This window comes from Castanea sativa, chromosome 11 (assembly GCF_040712315.1).
Source record: "Castanea sativa cultivar Marrone di Chiusa Pesio chromosome 11, ASM4071231v1".
In the NCBI taxonomy this organism is placed as follows: domain Eukaryota; kingdom Viridiplantae; phylum Streptophyta; class Magnoliopsida; order Fagales; family Fagaceae; genus Castanea; species Castanea sativa.
This window is the reverse complement of record NC_134023.1, coordinates 68699025-68716110: the sequence shown is the minus strand read 5'-3', so window position 1 is coordinate 68716110 and position 17086 is coordinate 68699025. Positions and strand designations below refer to the sequence as shown.

At 32.7% G+C, this 17086-nt stretch overlaps 1 protein-coding gene across 1 annotated transcript; it reads left to right on the top strand.

Annotated features, from left to right (window-relative positions):
* The first annotated feature begins 5618 nt into the window (after positions 1-5618).
* Positions 5619-16114, top strand: LOC142615466 (cytochrome P450 705A22-like). The gene is made up of 2 exons (XM_075788205.1): positions 5619-6654; positions 15196-16114. The coding sequence occupies exons 1-2, from the start codon at positions 5731-5733 to the stop codon at positions 15850-15852; spliced, it is 1581 nt and encodes a 526-aa protein (XP_075644320.1). The 5' UTR covers positions 5619-5730; the 3' UTR covers positions 15853-16114.
* Positions 16115-17086: the final 972 nt, after the last annotated feature.

Here is a 17086-nt window from a genome sequence, read left to right as displayed (position 1 = left end):
TCAACCATATTTGAAGAAATACTATATCCATAGCACCTCTCAACCACATTTAACCCAAATTCCTGTGTACTAGTACAACATGAATCTGATCTTGGAAGTTTTTCAGTACTCTTGTCACTTGGACTTTGACACATTATGCTCCTTTTTTTAATGTATTTTTTTTTTTTAAATCTAAAATCTTAACTCACTTAAATCAGAATTTGACATGGCACAAGATCACCTCAAAAATAATAAAACAAGCCACTACTCAAACTCACAATCTCAGAATCACAAGATAACATGACACAAAGACTTCATACCAAAAAGTCCTCTTGAATGATGAGTTATCCACCATCTTTTTATGCGCAACAACTGCTTGGTGCAAATATTTTAATGGTAAAGGAACCTTACCTCACAAAACAACAACAATATGATCAGAAAATATTTCAATGATAAGCCTCACCTCACATTTCACAAAGTCGATACTGAATAAAACAAGTAAACAACAACGTAAACAAATATTTTGATCATAGACGATACTTCATAAGCCAATAAGCCACTACTATAATTTGAAGAAAAAAAAAAATAAAAAAAAAAAATCCTATGTACTAGTACAACACAAATTTGATCATGAAGGATTTTTAGTACCCTAGAGTCTAGACATGTATGGACTTTGGCACGTTATCCTCTTATCTTTTATTTTTTTAATATATTTTTTTTAAGTCTCGATCCCGATTCATTTAAACCCGAATTTGGCATGGTACAAGATCACCTAAAAAATAATAGAACAAACCATTACTCAACCCACAATCTCAAACTCACGAGATAATGGGATACAAAGACTTCTAATAATTAAACTCCTAAATAGGAGATAATATCTTATATGTCCACTGCATATAAGATTTTTGCCGTGGATAGTAAGTTATTATCCATCCTTTTATGGACAAAAATTAGGTGCAAATATTTTAATGGTAAAGTAATCTTACCTCACAAAACAACAATGTGCACAGAAAATAATTCAATGATAAGCCTCACCTACATTTCATAAAGTCAATACCAAACAAAACAAGTAAACAACAAATATTTTAATCATAAAAGATACCTCATAAGCTAAAAAGCCACTACTATAGTTTGCAAACAAAACAATAAAAACAAAATTCTTGTGTACTAGTACAACTCAAATCTGATATAGGAAGATTTTTTTTTTTTTTTACAAGATAGAATTCTACTCTAACCTAATGTAATGGACTTTAATACATTATCCTCTCATTTTTTAATATTTTTTTTAAGTCACAATTCTAGGACTTACTTAAATCCAAATTTGACATAGTCCAGGTCAACCAAAAAATAATGGAACAAGCTACTACTCAAACTTACAATCTCATATTCACATGATAATGGGACACGAAGACTTTCTATTAACAATTAACTCCCTGAATAGTATGGTTTTGAAACCCAGACCGTTTAATAAGAGATTCAAAGTTTTTAAGATTAGACCAGAGTTAAACTGAAGTCGAACCATAATGACGTCATAATTAATTTAATAATTATTTAAATTATAAATAAATATATTAAATTAGTAAAAATTGAAAAATTTCCTTATTTCAATTCAAATTTTTGTTTGGTTCAAGTTTTCGGGTGCATATCTTATTTCTTAAAGCCAAATTTTCAATGACATGGTGGTGCCCACGCACAATCCCTTTTAGAATGCCATTTTTCTTCCCTGCCTATGATTTCTCTCTCCTCATTCCGTTTCATTTTTTGTCCCTTGCTTCTTCACTTTTGTCCCTTGTTCTCTTTCATTTTGTTAGGCAACTTTTTGTAAAAATTTCAAGTTCACTGATGATAAAATTTTTTGATTTTGGGATCCCATTTTAAGCTTTTTTTGGTCCATTTTTCAATTTGGATTTTATATGGCCATGGGTTTTGCCTATTTTGGGATTAATGTGATTATGGGTTTTATTTTTTCTTGGTGTGGGTCATTGGTATTGTGGTAGGTGTTGGGATGTTCTTTTCATGGAGAGGGAGAGAGAGGCTACTGTGATTGAGAGTTATTTCAACTGGAGGTTGAGAAGGGTACCAAGATATAGCACTAGTGTGGGTTTATGAATTTTTTTTTTACTTTTTTGTAAGGAAGGGATAATTAGGGATGGCAATGGGGTGGGGCGGGGCCAAAGGATGGGGTCTTCATCCCCGCCCCGCAAGGTTTTGTCTTGCCCCATCCCCGCCCCGCCCCGCATAACAGGGAAAACTTTCTCACCCCATCCCCGCCCCTTAGGGCCCTGCGAAGCCCCGCCCCACCCTGTAAAACTTTACTTTTTGTTAATTTTTCCTACAACTAGTATAATTTTTTTGATGAAACTTATTTCATTAATAAAAATATGGTTGAAATTACAACTAAATTTATCCCATCAAATCAATTTTTAGAAAAAATTGAATAATATATCCAATTGTATAACAAGACAATCATAAATAAAAAATTAAAAAAATCTCATAGTATAATACATAACAAAATAAAAGCAGAGAACCACATTGAGTAGAATAAAATAAGCTAATATTGATATGTTTGTTTAATATAGAGGGTTTTAGAGTATAAAAAATTTATAATTATAACACTTAGCAACATGGGGCGGGGCGGGGATGTGGAGGGGTGGGGCGGGTCTAAAGAGTCTAAACCCATCCCCGCCTCGCCCCGTGGCACAGGGCTAAAATCTTGCCCCATCCCCGCCCCACCACCTTTGCGGGGTGGGAAAAACCGGCACGGGATAAACCGGGGAGGGGTGGGTGAAGCGGGGTGGGGAAAAATTGTCATCCCTAGGAAGGGTGGTCTAAGTGGACATAAGCATATATATTGGAATGTGATTTCGCAAGATTTGAGGGGCTATTTCATTTTCATTCTTTTAACTGGTAGGCATGTTTGCATTTATTAGTAATTTGGATGGTGAATGTATACTGCTAGACCAATTTTTTTTAACTTCTCCACTGATTATTAGCTTCGGCTGTGCAGTTGTTGTTCTTCAAATGCAGAGGAGGAAAAAATGTAGAGGGTGAGAGAGAGGATGAAGGTGAAAAAAAGGTTTATGTTAAAGACTGGGTGTGGTTTCAAATTTTGGAGTAATGAGAATGAGAAGGAAGAAAAAGAGAGGGAGCCATTGGGAGATGTGGTTGTGGTTCTGACTAGATGGAGATAGGTCCTGATGTGGGTCCCACACAAATGCAAATATTTACAAGAATACTACACTAACTCAATTTTCATAACTTGAAAACTTCAAACAGTTTTTCCCAATTTCAGTGAATCAAACTCAAAATTTTGAGTTTTAAGAGCATCCATAGCAGTCGAGTTATAAATTTAGCTTTTTAGCTCTACAAAAAGTTACTTTATCTATTTTACCTACTCACTTTACAAAATATGCTGCAAGAGTGGATCTATTTTCGCTTTCAACACAATAAAATAATATATCTACTACAATAAAAAAAAAATATTAACTACAATAAAATAATATATCTATTATAATAAACAACAATCACAACCACCTGTAACTGTTACCGCCGCCACCACCGACTCTTCCACCACCACCGCAATCACTACCGCCACCACTGCCACTGCCGCTGCCGCAATTGCTACTGTAGCTCAAACCTAAACTCAAATACTACTTTTTTTTTTATTCCCACTCTCATTAAAATAATATATATTTCTTTCTTTTTTTTTTTTTTTCTTTTTACTCAGCCCCCAGCCATTTCTGTTTCACCCTTATTCTCTCCTTCTCAAAGCTCTCACACTCTCACCTCTCGCTCATCCTCAAACTCACCGATTCATCCATCATCCTCACCAATCATCCTCCTTATCCATCATCCTCACCGATTCATCATCCTCCTCACCGCCGCCACCAAAGCTCACACACCATCGTCGCTACTCATGCACCATCACATAAAAGCTCACACATCATTGCCGACCCACACACCATTGCCGACCCGATTCATCCTCCTCCTCACCTATCTTCGAAGCCCAGCTCCTTTCATCCATCATCCTTCGTCGATGGATTTTTCATTTGGGTTTGTGTGTGTTTGCATATGGGTCTCAATTTGATTTCTTTACTGATGTGTGTGTGTTTGCATATGATCATGTAAATCAAAATTATAATTAATTGTTTAGCTGTTTTGTGTTGCTTTGGTTTGAGTGTTGTGAAATTTCTGTTTGAGAGAGTGGGTCAGTGACGTTGAGAGAGTTTGAGAGCTTGGGACGGTGTGGGTCTGAAGCTGAGAGAGTTGATCGGCTGGTGGATCGGTGACGTCGAGCTTCGGTGGCGGCGATGTTGATGACGAGTCAATCTGGAGGCGGTAAACAGAGGGAGGAGACCGGAGTTGAGAGAATGAGCTTGAGCTTTAGATGATGAGATGAGAGTGAATGAGAGAGAGAGAGACATGGTGATAAAAGAACGAAAAAAAAAGGAGCAAGTGGTATTATTTTAATCTTAAGCTGGAATAATTTTTTTTTTTTTTTTTTTTTTTTTTTTTTTTTTTTATAGCTTTGAGCTACAGTGCACATGTATAGATACATGTGCACTATAACTCAAAGCTAAAAAAAAAATACCTATACATCCACTGCTGGAAGGTAATTTCTTATGTTTTGGTGGAGCTAAAATAGCTATATAACTATTTAGCTCCACTGCTGCAAATGCTCTAAGTTATGAAAATTGAAAACAAAACCTTAGCCAAACATAATTTCTTGATGAGATGGGGGCCCACTGATTTTGAGAATTAAGTGATGAAAATTAAGATTGAGCTAGAGTCTGTTTGGGATCCGTTTATTTTACTGAAAACTAAAAACACTATAGCAAAATAATTTTTAAATGTGTGAATAGTGCCGTGGGACCTATTTTTAATGAAAAAGTTGCTGAAAAAAGAGGTTTGTAGATCCCGTGAATAGTACACAGGACCCACTGATGTGACACATTCAGTGCAAACTTTGTTGGTCAAAGAGGTAGTGGGTCCCCACTGACAAACAACACTCATGTTCAAAAACCGTTCTCAACAAAAATAAAAAAAGGAAAACACACAAAATTAATCCAAATGCAAAAACGTAGGGAGAAAAAACGCATGCCAAATGCACATCGGCAAAAACATCCTCTAAATACTTCAAGGGGCCAAAAATGCAGAAACAACATTGGCAAAAATGAAAAATGCAAAGAGAGAAAGAGAGCAAGCGAGACAGAGAATAAAAATAGAAAGATGGCTGTGTGATCTCATCTAATAGCATCTCACGTGGTTTAAGTTTCAATTTTCAATTTTCAGTTTTTAGCAAAATAAACAATATCTCTAAGTGTCCGTTTGAGAACAACTTATTTATTTGAAACTAAAAACTATTTGTTGAAAATACTAGAGATAAAGTTAAAAGATAGCTAAAATAGTGAGATCCATAAACAGTACTAAAAAGTGCAATGTGACTCATAAATAATAGTAAAAATAAGTTGAATATTAACCAAACGCAACCTAAGTGCAAATATTTTAATAGTATAGTGACGTAACCTCACAAAACAACGACAATGTGCAGAGCAAAAAATTCAATGATAAGCCTCAGCTCACATTTCACAATGTCAATACCTACCAAAACAAGTAAACAACAATCAACACTGTAAACAATTAATATTTTAATAATAAAAGATAACTCATATGCTAAAAAGCCACTGCTGTAATTTTTAAAAAATAAAAATAAACAATAACGTATTCAAAAGTGTTCAAAATAATCTAGCCATGGTTACCACCATTTGTGATATCCAATGCTATTCCTTCCTCTTCTTTGTATCTCTCATCACAACCTTCCTAATCCGAACCATTCTCAGCAAACCCACCAAGGTAACCACGAATTCTCACCTTCTTCCTAGCCCACCAGCCCTCCCAATCATTGGTCATCTCCACCTTCTTGGTCCATCCTTATACAAATCCCTCCACAACCTATCTACCAAATATGGCCCTCTTCTCTATCTCCGCTTTGGTGCATCACACTGCCTAGTTGTTTCTTCAGCCTCTGTTGCTTCTGAAATATTCAAATCCCAAGACCTTGCCTTTGCTTCTAGGCCTAGATTTGCCTTTTCTGACAAGTTACCCTATGGAACTTCAGGGTTTGTCACTGCTCCATATGGTGATTACTGGAGGTTCATGAAGAAACTTTGTGTGACTGAACTTCTTGGCACAAAACAGCTTGAGCGTTCCCTCTTTGTTCGGCGTGAAGAAAAAGAGAGGTTGTTGAAGAGAATGTTGGAGAGTGCAAGGAAGAAAGAGGATGTTAATGTGGGTGTTGAGGTGATGAAGTTCACAAACACTGTGACTTGCAGGATAGCGATGAGTACTAGTTGTTTGGAGCAAGAAGGAGAGGCAGAAAAGATTAGAGATCTAGTGATGGAGTCCTTTAAGCTGGCTGCAAAGATATGCTTTGGGGATGTGTTGGGGCCTTTCAAGAAATTGGGGTTTTGGGTGTTTGGGAAACAGGCTTTGGATTTGACTAGGAGGTATGATGAGTTATTGGAGAGGGTGTTGAAGGATCATGAAGTGAGAAGGTGCAAAAATGAAGGCGAGAGAGAAGATAAAAAGGATTTGATGGATATACTCTTGGATATTTTTCATGATGAGAAGGCTGACGTTAAGATTACAAGAACCCATATCAAGGCCTTCTTTGCGGTAAAGTTTCTCCTTCTTACTTCTCAATCTCTTTATTTTACATTATTTGAATATTTTTTTTAATATGAGATATAAATTTTACTAGCTTAATTTAAGAGTCTAAGTGAGTAATGAAGACTTGAATTTTGATTCTTGCTCTCCCCTCGTCCCATCATCTTTCAAGATAGACTAAAAGTGCATTTGTATTGGCTTAATTAATTTTATCCCTCACTTTTTCTAATTACAACTGTATTCTTAATTTTTATCCCTCACTTTTTCCATACCAACTTATTTTTTGCTTGCCGTTTCAGTGGTTCCAGGCTTAACATTCACACATATATTATACTACTAGCATACTGCTACTATTAATTGGGTGCTTTTTTTTCTTTTTTCTTTTTTTAATCAAGGTGCAGTGCCATTTTTAACTTCTTAAATGTTTTTCTTTTTTTGGGACACAATAAGTTCTTAACTGTTAGCTCATCTTAATAGGGTTTTTATTTTATACAAGATATAATTTTTACTCTAGTCTAATCTAAGTGTATGTGTGTAAAACTCTTTCTTAGAGACTTGGACCCCGGTCATTGTTCCCTACACCGTGCAAGCACTTATACTTGTAGAGTGACCACCGTACTAAAGGTGCGCGGTGGTGCTCATCTTAATAGGTTTTGATTAGGGGTCTTGTGGCACTATTTGCAATAAAGGCCAAAAACGTGGCACTCCCACTCTGTGGCTTTGTGCTGCAAAATGCAAATATGGGAAGGTTGAAGTATCACGAGCAATCCACCTCAAGCTGAAAGAATCATCAATAGTCACCTTCAGTTTTTTAAGTCTCTCTTTCTCTCCGTGTTCATAGTTGTAAAATCATCAAATTCAACTCAACAAAGTTGTGCCCTACCTTCTTTAATTACACTAAAATTATTTATAATTAATTTGAAATTCAATTTTTTTTTAGTAATTTCGTATTTCACATAAATAATTAAATAATTATTGAAAAAGTCATTTTCCATCTTGTACAAAAGTTTTATTCTGACAAGCTATATTGTTCAAAATGCACGTTTCATCATGTTCTACCCTTTTATAAAAAAAATTAAAAATTAAAAATGCAAGTATCATATTACTACCTTTTATAATTAAAAATAAATAAAAATTTCATAAATACTAAGTTGTATCCAGTCAAATAACACAAGAAAAAAACAATTAAGTATTGTCATCAAATATATATAACTATATATGTGACAATACCTTAATTGCTTAAACTATTAGCCCAGTATCAAATCGAAATATAATAATATGGGTTCCAGCTAATTCAACTAGTAACAAGATAGTTGAATAAGAGATTTAGGATTCAATTCCCGCCTATACCAAAAATTGATTGGTGTCTTGATTTAATGATAAAAAACTATTATCAGGAACAGAAGTCGTAGTTATAGGTTGAAACGATTTTTTTTTTTTTTTAAATCTAAATATAATAATATAATAATATAAATTGAAGTGCTGGAAAGTGGAAAGTAGAAACCACTGTTACCACTCAAATCACAACCACATTTATGTGAAGAAAATCATAACCACTCATTTATGTAAAAGAAACCCACACTGATTGGTAAAATAATATTATTTAAAACTAGATATATTTTATAAAACATTCAAAAAGACCATAGGAAGACCAAATGAGATATTACGGTGGGGGCTCATTGTTTACTAGTGGCAAATTTCAATTTTTCACGGGAGTTTGTTGTAGGCTTGCAGCTAAAAGCCTGATCATTCGTTGGAGTTCTTTGCATCAAAATTATCCTTAATTGGTTTTCATGATCATGAACCACAATTGTAAGATTTGAGGAGGCCAAAATTGTAAGATTCAATGGGTTTTGCCCTCCCTGGCTCTACCCCTGGCTGCATGTAGTGGTAAAAGAGAACAAAATTCACTCCAGCCAAAAATTGCATTTTGGCCAAAATTACCTAAAATTGACTTGAATGCTCGAAACAGGCTGAAATGAACTAGAATTTGAGCTAAGGTGGGAAAGAGTGTATTCCTGTTCTAGTTTGCATACTAGTACTAGAAATTCCATCTGTGGCTAGAATGGAACAAAATTAATAGCATTTTTAAAAAACTTTTAGGAATTTAGTAAATCAATAAACATTAAATGTCATTGTAACTTTTTTTCATTTGTGATAAAAAAAGAAAAATCTATATAATATTTAAAAGATAAAGTGTAACATTTATTATTTCTATACTCATGTTAAGTCACATCAGCATAGCATTTCAATCCATTTTTGTCTATTTCAGTTTGTTTGGTCCATTTAGTTCACATTGACCATTTTTGTGCACTTATTTAAGAATGAAAAAAGACAAGTTTAAATTAAGAAAATCCAAATTTATTAAAAAAAATATATATAGATTTCAAACTCATTCTAAATTTTATTAAATTTTGCAATTGACAAAACTTAGATACAATTCTTTATTTACTGTTCATTAGCTAGGTTTCCTCTTAAAAATCTGCCATTTGTCTGAGTGAATAACTAAACAAACGGTGTTTTAGCACCGTTCTTTTCTTTTCTTCTTTATTTTCTTGAGCCTATGAGAAAAGTTAGATGACTTGACTGCAGATCTCTCAAACTTCTCCCAAGCAACATCAAAAAATAAAACCTGGCTTTAAAAGGACAAGGCTGTATTGATCTTCTCCATAACTCCCATTATTTTTATTAGAAGACTAGTTGATCTGTTCATACTTTGTATGTTAGATAGATGGCCTTTTAAATAATAAAAAGATAGCAACAGAAAAGGTTTATCTCTAAGCTAGTTTGAAGCGAAACCCTTCAAATTCTTCTTATTTCTTTTTATTGGATGCAAATTTTGAAAATGTAACTGTTGAATTGCATGTTCTTTATGTTTTTAATATGCATGTCACAGGTTTTTCAAATTAAATGTTATTTACTATTCAATCAACAAAATTATTTTTTTTGCATAATTTTAGACTCTAAAAACTTGAAATTTAAACATATGATTGATGAGATAGATATTGGTCTTTGATCTTTTTGAAATTTTGCAAGTATAGAGGATATAATAAGAATATTCAATCTAACGGTTATATTTTTAAAATTCACACCTAATGAAAAGATATAGTAAAACTGTGAAAATTTGTCTGCAAATTAGTTTGGAGAAATCCTCGTAAGTTTGGAACAAATAGCCATTAGAATAGTAATAGCAGCTCCATTGCACTAATTCCCAATAACACAAATTAGATAAAGAGAAGGGCAAAACTACCCCCTCGCCCCCCCCCCCCCCCCCCCAATCAAAACCTGCTACTAGTCTACTACAAGCCTACAACTCAACCCAAACCCAATCCTCTACATGCTACAACCACGTCTATAATCTCCTTCGCCTCATTGTTCTCTCCTGGTTAGACCCAAGCGATTGTGTGAAAGAAATCAGATATGAAGCCAATGGATTTTCTCAGAGAGCAAAGAAAAAAAATACAACAATAGGAAGTTACAGTACTTTAATGGTTTTTCTTTAGTTATTCAATTAGACAGATGTCAGATTTTTAAAAGGGAAAGCTATGGAACAATGTATAAGGAACTGTATCTAAGTTTTACCCTTTTGCAATTTTAATTTCAATTTTGTTCGGCATATATTTAATGAATCTGAACTTATTTCAAATTCATCTATTTATTTATTTTATTTTGCTTAAAAAGAGACAACTTAACATTACTTATTATTAAGTTCTAAAACACTCTTAAATCATATTCAAACCTTAAAGCCACTATATTTAGGGTGTGTCTGGATACTGCTTATTTTGCTGAAAACTAAAAACATTATAACAAAATAATTTTTAAATGTGTAAATAGTATCGTGAGACCCATTTTTGATGAAAAAGTTGTTGAAAAAAGAAGTTTGTGGGTCTCGTGAATAGTGCACGAGACCTACTGACAACACATTCTTGTGAAATATTTGTTGGTCAAAAAGGTAGTAGATCCCGTGCACAATGCACAGGACCCACTGACAGTACCATGTCCCATGTGAAACATAGGTCTCAATAAAAAAAATAAAAATAAAAGGAAAACGCAAACGCAACATGGAGAAACGTAATCCAAACGCATACTTAGTCCTGATGCTTGACATATATTAACTAATGTTAATTTATAAATACTTGTTGAACATTGTATAATTATGTCTACCAATCACTATTACTCAATGTTATGATTTTCATTTTAGAGGCCATTTCATATTGGTTACTAAAACATAATTTTTCAGTACAAATTAATACTTGTGTGTGTGTTTGTCTATATATACATATATCTGAAACGAAAATCATAACATTGATTAATAGTGATTGGTAGACATAATTATACAATGTTCAACAAACATTTATAAATTATTAGTTAATATATGTTAAGCATCAGGGCTAAATATGCGTTTGGATTGCGTTTCTCCATGTTGCGTTTGCGTTTTTCCTTTATTTTTTTATTTTTTTATTGAGATCCGAGTTTCATGTGGGACACGGCACTATTAGTGGGTCTTGTGCATTGTGCATGAGACCCACTACCTTTTTGACCTGCAAATATTTCAAAGGAATGTGTCTGTTAGTGGGTCCCGTGCAATGTTTACGGGACCCACAACCCTCTTTTTTCAACAATTTTTTCATTAAATCATAACATTGTGTAATAGTGATTGGTAGACATAATTATACAATGTTCAACAAACATTTATAAATTATTAGTTAATATATGTTAAGCATCAGGACTAAATATGCGTTTGGATTGCGTTTCTCCATGTTGCGTTTGCGTTTTTCCTTTATTTTTTAATTTTTTATTGAGATCCGTGTTTCACGTGGGACACGGTACTATTAGTTGGTCCTATGCATTGTGCATGAGACCCACTACATTTTTGACCTGCAAATATTTCAAAGACATGTGTTTGTCAGTGGGTCCCGTGCAATGTTTACGGGACCCAAAAATCTCTTTTTTCAACAATTTTTTCATTAAATCATAACATTGTGTAATAGTGATTGGTAGACATAATTATACAATGTTCAACAAATATTTATAAAATTATTAGTTAATCTATGTCAAGCATAAGGACTAAGTATGCATTTGGATTGCGTTTCTCCATGTTGCGTTTGCGTTTTCCCTTTATTTATTTTTTATTGAGACCCATGTTTCACGTGGGACATGATACTATTAGTGGGTTCTGTGCACTGTGCACGAGACCCACTACCTTTTTTACTTGCAAATATTTCACAGGAATGTGTTTGTCAGTGGGTCCCATGCAATGTTCATGGGACCCACAAACTTCTTTTTTCAACAATTTTTTCATTAAATCATAACATTGTGTAATAGTGATTGGTAGACATAATTATACAATGTTCAACAAACATTTATAAATTATTAGTTAATATATGTTAAGCATCAAGACTAAATATGCGTTTGGATTGTGTTTCTCCATGTTGCGTTTGCATTTTTCCTTTTTTTTTTTTTTTTTATTGAGATCCGAGTTTCACGTGGGACACGGTACTATTAGTGGGTCCTGTGCACTGTGCATGAGACCCACTACCGTTTTGACCTGCAAATATTTCATAAGAATGTGTTTGTCAGTGGGTCCCGTGCATTGTTCACGGGACTTACAAACCTCTTTTTTCAACAACTTTTTCATTAAATCATAACATTGTGTAATAGTGATTGGTAAACATAATTATACAATGTTAAACAAATATTTATAAATTATTAGTTAATCTATGTCAAGCATCAGGACTAAGTATGCATTTGGATTGCGTTTCTCCATATTACGTTTGCGTTTTCCCTTTATTTATTTTTTATTGAGACCCGCGTTTCACGTGGGACACGATACTATTAGTGGGTCCTGTGCACTGTGCACGAGACCCACTACCTTTTTGACCTGCAAATAGTTCACAGGAATGTGTTTGTCAATGGGTCCCATGCACTCTTCACGAGACCTACAAACCTCTTTTTTCAATAACTTTTTCATTAAAAATGGGTCCCACGACACTATTCACACATTTGAAAATTATTTTGCTACAATGCCTTTAGTTTTTAGCAATAAATAAATGTTTTTAAACGAGACCCATAAACCTCTTTTTTCAACAACTTTTTCATTAAAAATAGGTCTCACGATACTATTCACACATTTAAAAATTATTTTGCTATAATATCTTTAGTTTTCAGCAATAAATAAATATATATATATATATATATATATATATATATATAATAAGCACGTAAAGAGAGGGACTGATTTGGTAGATAGTTACTTAGCATTTATATAATATTTCAAAATTTAAAAGTGTTTTAGGCCTAATGTGATTTTTTTTTTTTTAAGTTCGCAACCACAAGTCGACAGGTACCCAAGTGAATGACCTTTCAAATCGCACATTTTCTATTTAGTTTTATCTTTTCTCTCATCAGACATCAATCTTCTCAAATCTCACATGTTCTATTCAGTTCAAATCTCACAATTTCAGTATTTCACAGTCATTTGGTTGCAATCAACAGTCACTAAGGGATCTTAGCAAAACCACAGTACTCTTCTCCTCTTTTAATCTCTGTTCTTGTTGTCATCTTCATCTAAGTAAAAATGCCTAATAATATATTATATTCAACCTTTAAATAATTATACCGACCCAATAAAAAAAAGTGAAAAATTGCAATACTTGTATGTATTTGCTAAGTATTAGTCAAAACCAAGATCATTTTGCAAGCTTGATGCATATGGTGTTTGAATATTTTCTCAGATTAATAATTTATCCTAAATTATCAATATAAAATCAACGAAAACTCAATATTTTTTTTAGTCAAATGCAATAATTTTCTTAGCATAATATGCTTGAACTTAAAACTGAGCAATTTTGAGTTGCTAGATTGTGAAAAGCAATTTAATTTATTTTTTTAAATCTCCAATACTAACGCAATTGAAATTATGAACAATTTCCAAAGTGCAATTGACCTACCAACTTCCAATCTAATAATTGAAAATATGTTCAAGTAAAATGGTTTTTACTAATTTAGCTAATTTGAATCCATACAATACTCCAAATTTAAGTTGTATAAATAATATTATTAATTTTTCCTTTCTCATAGTCCATTAAAGGTTGATTTTTTTTTTATTTTTTTATTATTCAATAGTTGGGTGAGGGGGAGGGGGTATTTGAACTTTGAATGTCTTTGTTAAAAATATTAAGAAATGCAAACTAGTTGGAGTAATTAATTTAAGATGTATAAATAAGAGTAATAGACTAGCCCTTGTATGGAATTTTCCTTCAAAGATTGTTTTACATTTAATTAGAGATGTAGTAGGAATGGAAAATGTAAACAAGGGCAGACCAAGGGATTTTGGGGTCTGAGGAGATTTTTAAATTGAGGCTTTTTATATACTTAAATTTAATTAAATAATATTCTTTTCTGTTCTATCTAAGTTGTTTAGATTAAAAAAATTTTATTTTTTTAATGAATTTCTTCTTCATATGTGAGTTGTTCATCTAAAACCTTTATAACTCCTTTTTTGAAAATTATTTTATCTATTATTGAGATTCTCAATTTTTTTTATTATATTGTGTACATTGTTAATAACAAATTATTTAAAGAACCCTTTTGAGACTTGATTAATTTTTCACAAATTTTTTTTTTGTTAACAACTAATATATATATATATATATATATATATATATATATATGAAGCTATAAAGATTATAAATAAAAAATAAAAAAAACAAAGAAATGAGTGGACAATGGTCCACCTATACTTTGCTAATTCCACCCTCCTCTCTTTTGTCTTTGATAAGCAATTGAATAATGTTATATCCACAATAATTTCACAACAAATATTAGGTAGTAATTTGTTATTGGTTATATAATTTAGGTCCACCACTAACATTACTTTTTTTATTCCTATAAATAACATATTATCACATAAGATTTTCTTTTGTGAAAATGTTGAATATTAGGTAGTAATCTGTTATTGGTTATATAATTTGAGCTCACCACTAACATCATTTTTTTTTTCTTTTTTTCTTTTCCTATAGATAACATATTATCACCTAAGAAGTTTTTTTTTTTTTTTTTTATGAAAATGTTGTGGATGTAACGTTACTCTAAAAAATTTCTTTTGAATAATGCTAGAGATACAAAAATTTCATACTATTCCTAAATTAACGTAGCAAAAAATTTAAATTAGAGATTGTAGTGAGCTCATGTGTGAGTTGACTTGTTAATTTAGGAATGCTGTGAAGTTATTGTAACATTTTGTTGTGTCTATTTCATTACTATTTTTTTTTTATTACTAATATTTGGGGCCTAATAATACTTTTATAGATATAGAAATATCACTATATATTAGTTAGAATTTCGAGGCTTTGTTGCACTTGGATAAGTATATAAAACTTATGCTTATTAGCGAAAGTTCAGTTAAAAACAAGTTTAACTTCTAATAGAGTGGCTGGTTAGAGATGCCACAGTTATTGAAAAATATACATAAAGTCAAATCAATTTCAGAATAAATGATTTCTTCAAGACTCCCAATTTGACCATAATTGAATTTTGCTGTTATGCCAGGATCTCTTCATTGCAGGCACTGGCACCTCAGCAGAGTCAATGCAGTGGGCAATAGCTTTGCTCATTAATCATCCTAGTGTCTTCAACAAGGTTAGAGAGGAAATAGAATCAATTGTGGGAAAGACTAGACTAGTTGAAGAGTCAGATATCCCAAATCTCCCTTACTTGCAAGCAGTTGTAAAGGAAACACTAAGACTATACCCACCAGGCCCTGTCATTACAAGAGAATGCCGCCAAAATTGCAAAATCAATGGCTATGATATACCAGAAAAAACTACAGTGGCAATCAATGTTTATGCCATTATGAGGGATCCAGACTCATGGGATGATCCTAACGAGTTCCACCCGGAAAGGTTTTTGGCTTCACTCGATGAGCAAGAGAAATTAGACCAATGTCAAATTGAAGGAAAGGGACAAACCTTCAACTTTGTACCATTTGGGGCAGGAAGGAGAGGGTGTCCAGGAACAGCATTGGCATTTAGTATGATACATACCGCAGTTGCTGCATTGGTTCAATGCTTTGATTTGAAGGTTAGTGGAGAAGAATATGGAACTAAGGTTGATATGCAACCTGGACCAGGCATGTCTTTGAGCATGGCTCGCCGACTTATAGTTCGTCCTATTGTTCGCTTCAATCCATTTACTGCTTCTATATAATCAAATAAGCATAAGCAATTGCCCATGTTATGGTATGTATGTCCAATAAACTAGGCATTTGGTTCTTTGCTCAACATCGTATCTGCAACTATCTTTCTATGTCAAGCACCAGTTGGTGATGTAGGTCATTAAATTTGTATAATGTGATGCTTTAATATTATGATGTGTTTCTAAATAACATGTTTCCTCGTGGAACGTTGTTCTGGACATGGAGAGGTTGATGTTCATCATGATATAGAATTATTATCAACTCTTTAGATTCTCAATAACATTAATATATACCTACTTTGGCTTCGCTACTCAAAGTGAAACAAAAAGAATTCTTTGTGTCTTGACTTTATGGTAAAGAGAAAATTATATGGGTTGTATGACATAGATTTCAAATCTTATTAAATTTGTAGTCTCAAGTGATGAAAACATTTTACTTTCTCATTTTGCAAGTTGACATTCTTTATGTAGCATGCACATAAATAATATAATTCATTAATCCAAATGACTAACCCATAAATCAAAATTTTAAATTGTTAAACAGTGGTAAGCTTAATCATTTAATCAATACTGTATTAATTGATGTCAACCGTCCAGCACTACAACTAACAAAATCTTATATTTTGCATGGACAATTTAGTACAACTTATTTGGCCAAACTTCCATCATAGAGAAGCAAATGAAAGACTTTCATTAAAATAACCTGAGTTAAAAAGTACACTCAAATTAATTTTATTAAGAAAATTGACATCCCATTGATAACTTTGCTTCCAGCCCAAAGTCCCAAGGATATCTTCTTTTTTTTTTTTTTATATTAAAAAATAATAAATCTTTTTAGTTGAATAAGATACAAACGAGAGAGAGAAGAGCTACAAAAGGCTTCCTGGGTCCAGTTAATTTACATGTATCAGGAAGAAAACTCATGTTGGGATTGAAGAGATGGATTTGGGCCCAGAAGCAACTTTCAAAGTAACCCAGACAAGCCCATGGGCCAAACCATTGGCCTGGCTAGAAGTGTTGAAAACAATCCAAATTACAAAAAAAATTCAGCTTCTCATTAATTTAAAAAAAAAGATACCAAAAGTTTTCAATCAACTTCCTGGCATTATTTTCTCAAAAAAACTTCCTGGCATTATTGAGAGAAACGTATCAATTGCTAACTATTTAATGGTCAAATTTTCAAATTGTTGTATTTTACCCAGAACACATGAACCCAATTTTTTTTTTTATATATGTAAATTATCAT

What these genes read in the sequence shown, in the direction of transcription:
- LOC142615466 (XM_075788205.1), top strand. Translation starts at nt 5,731, where the DNA reads ATGGTTACCACCATTTGTGATATCCAATGCTATTCCTTCCTCTTCTTT. An exon ending in ATATCAAGGCCTTCTTTGCG is followed by an intron (nt 6,655 to 15,195) that starts GTAAAGTTTCTC and finishes CTGTTATGCCAG; the next exon opens with GATCTCTTCATTGCAGGCAC.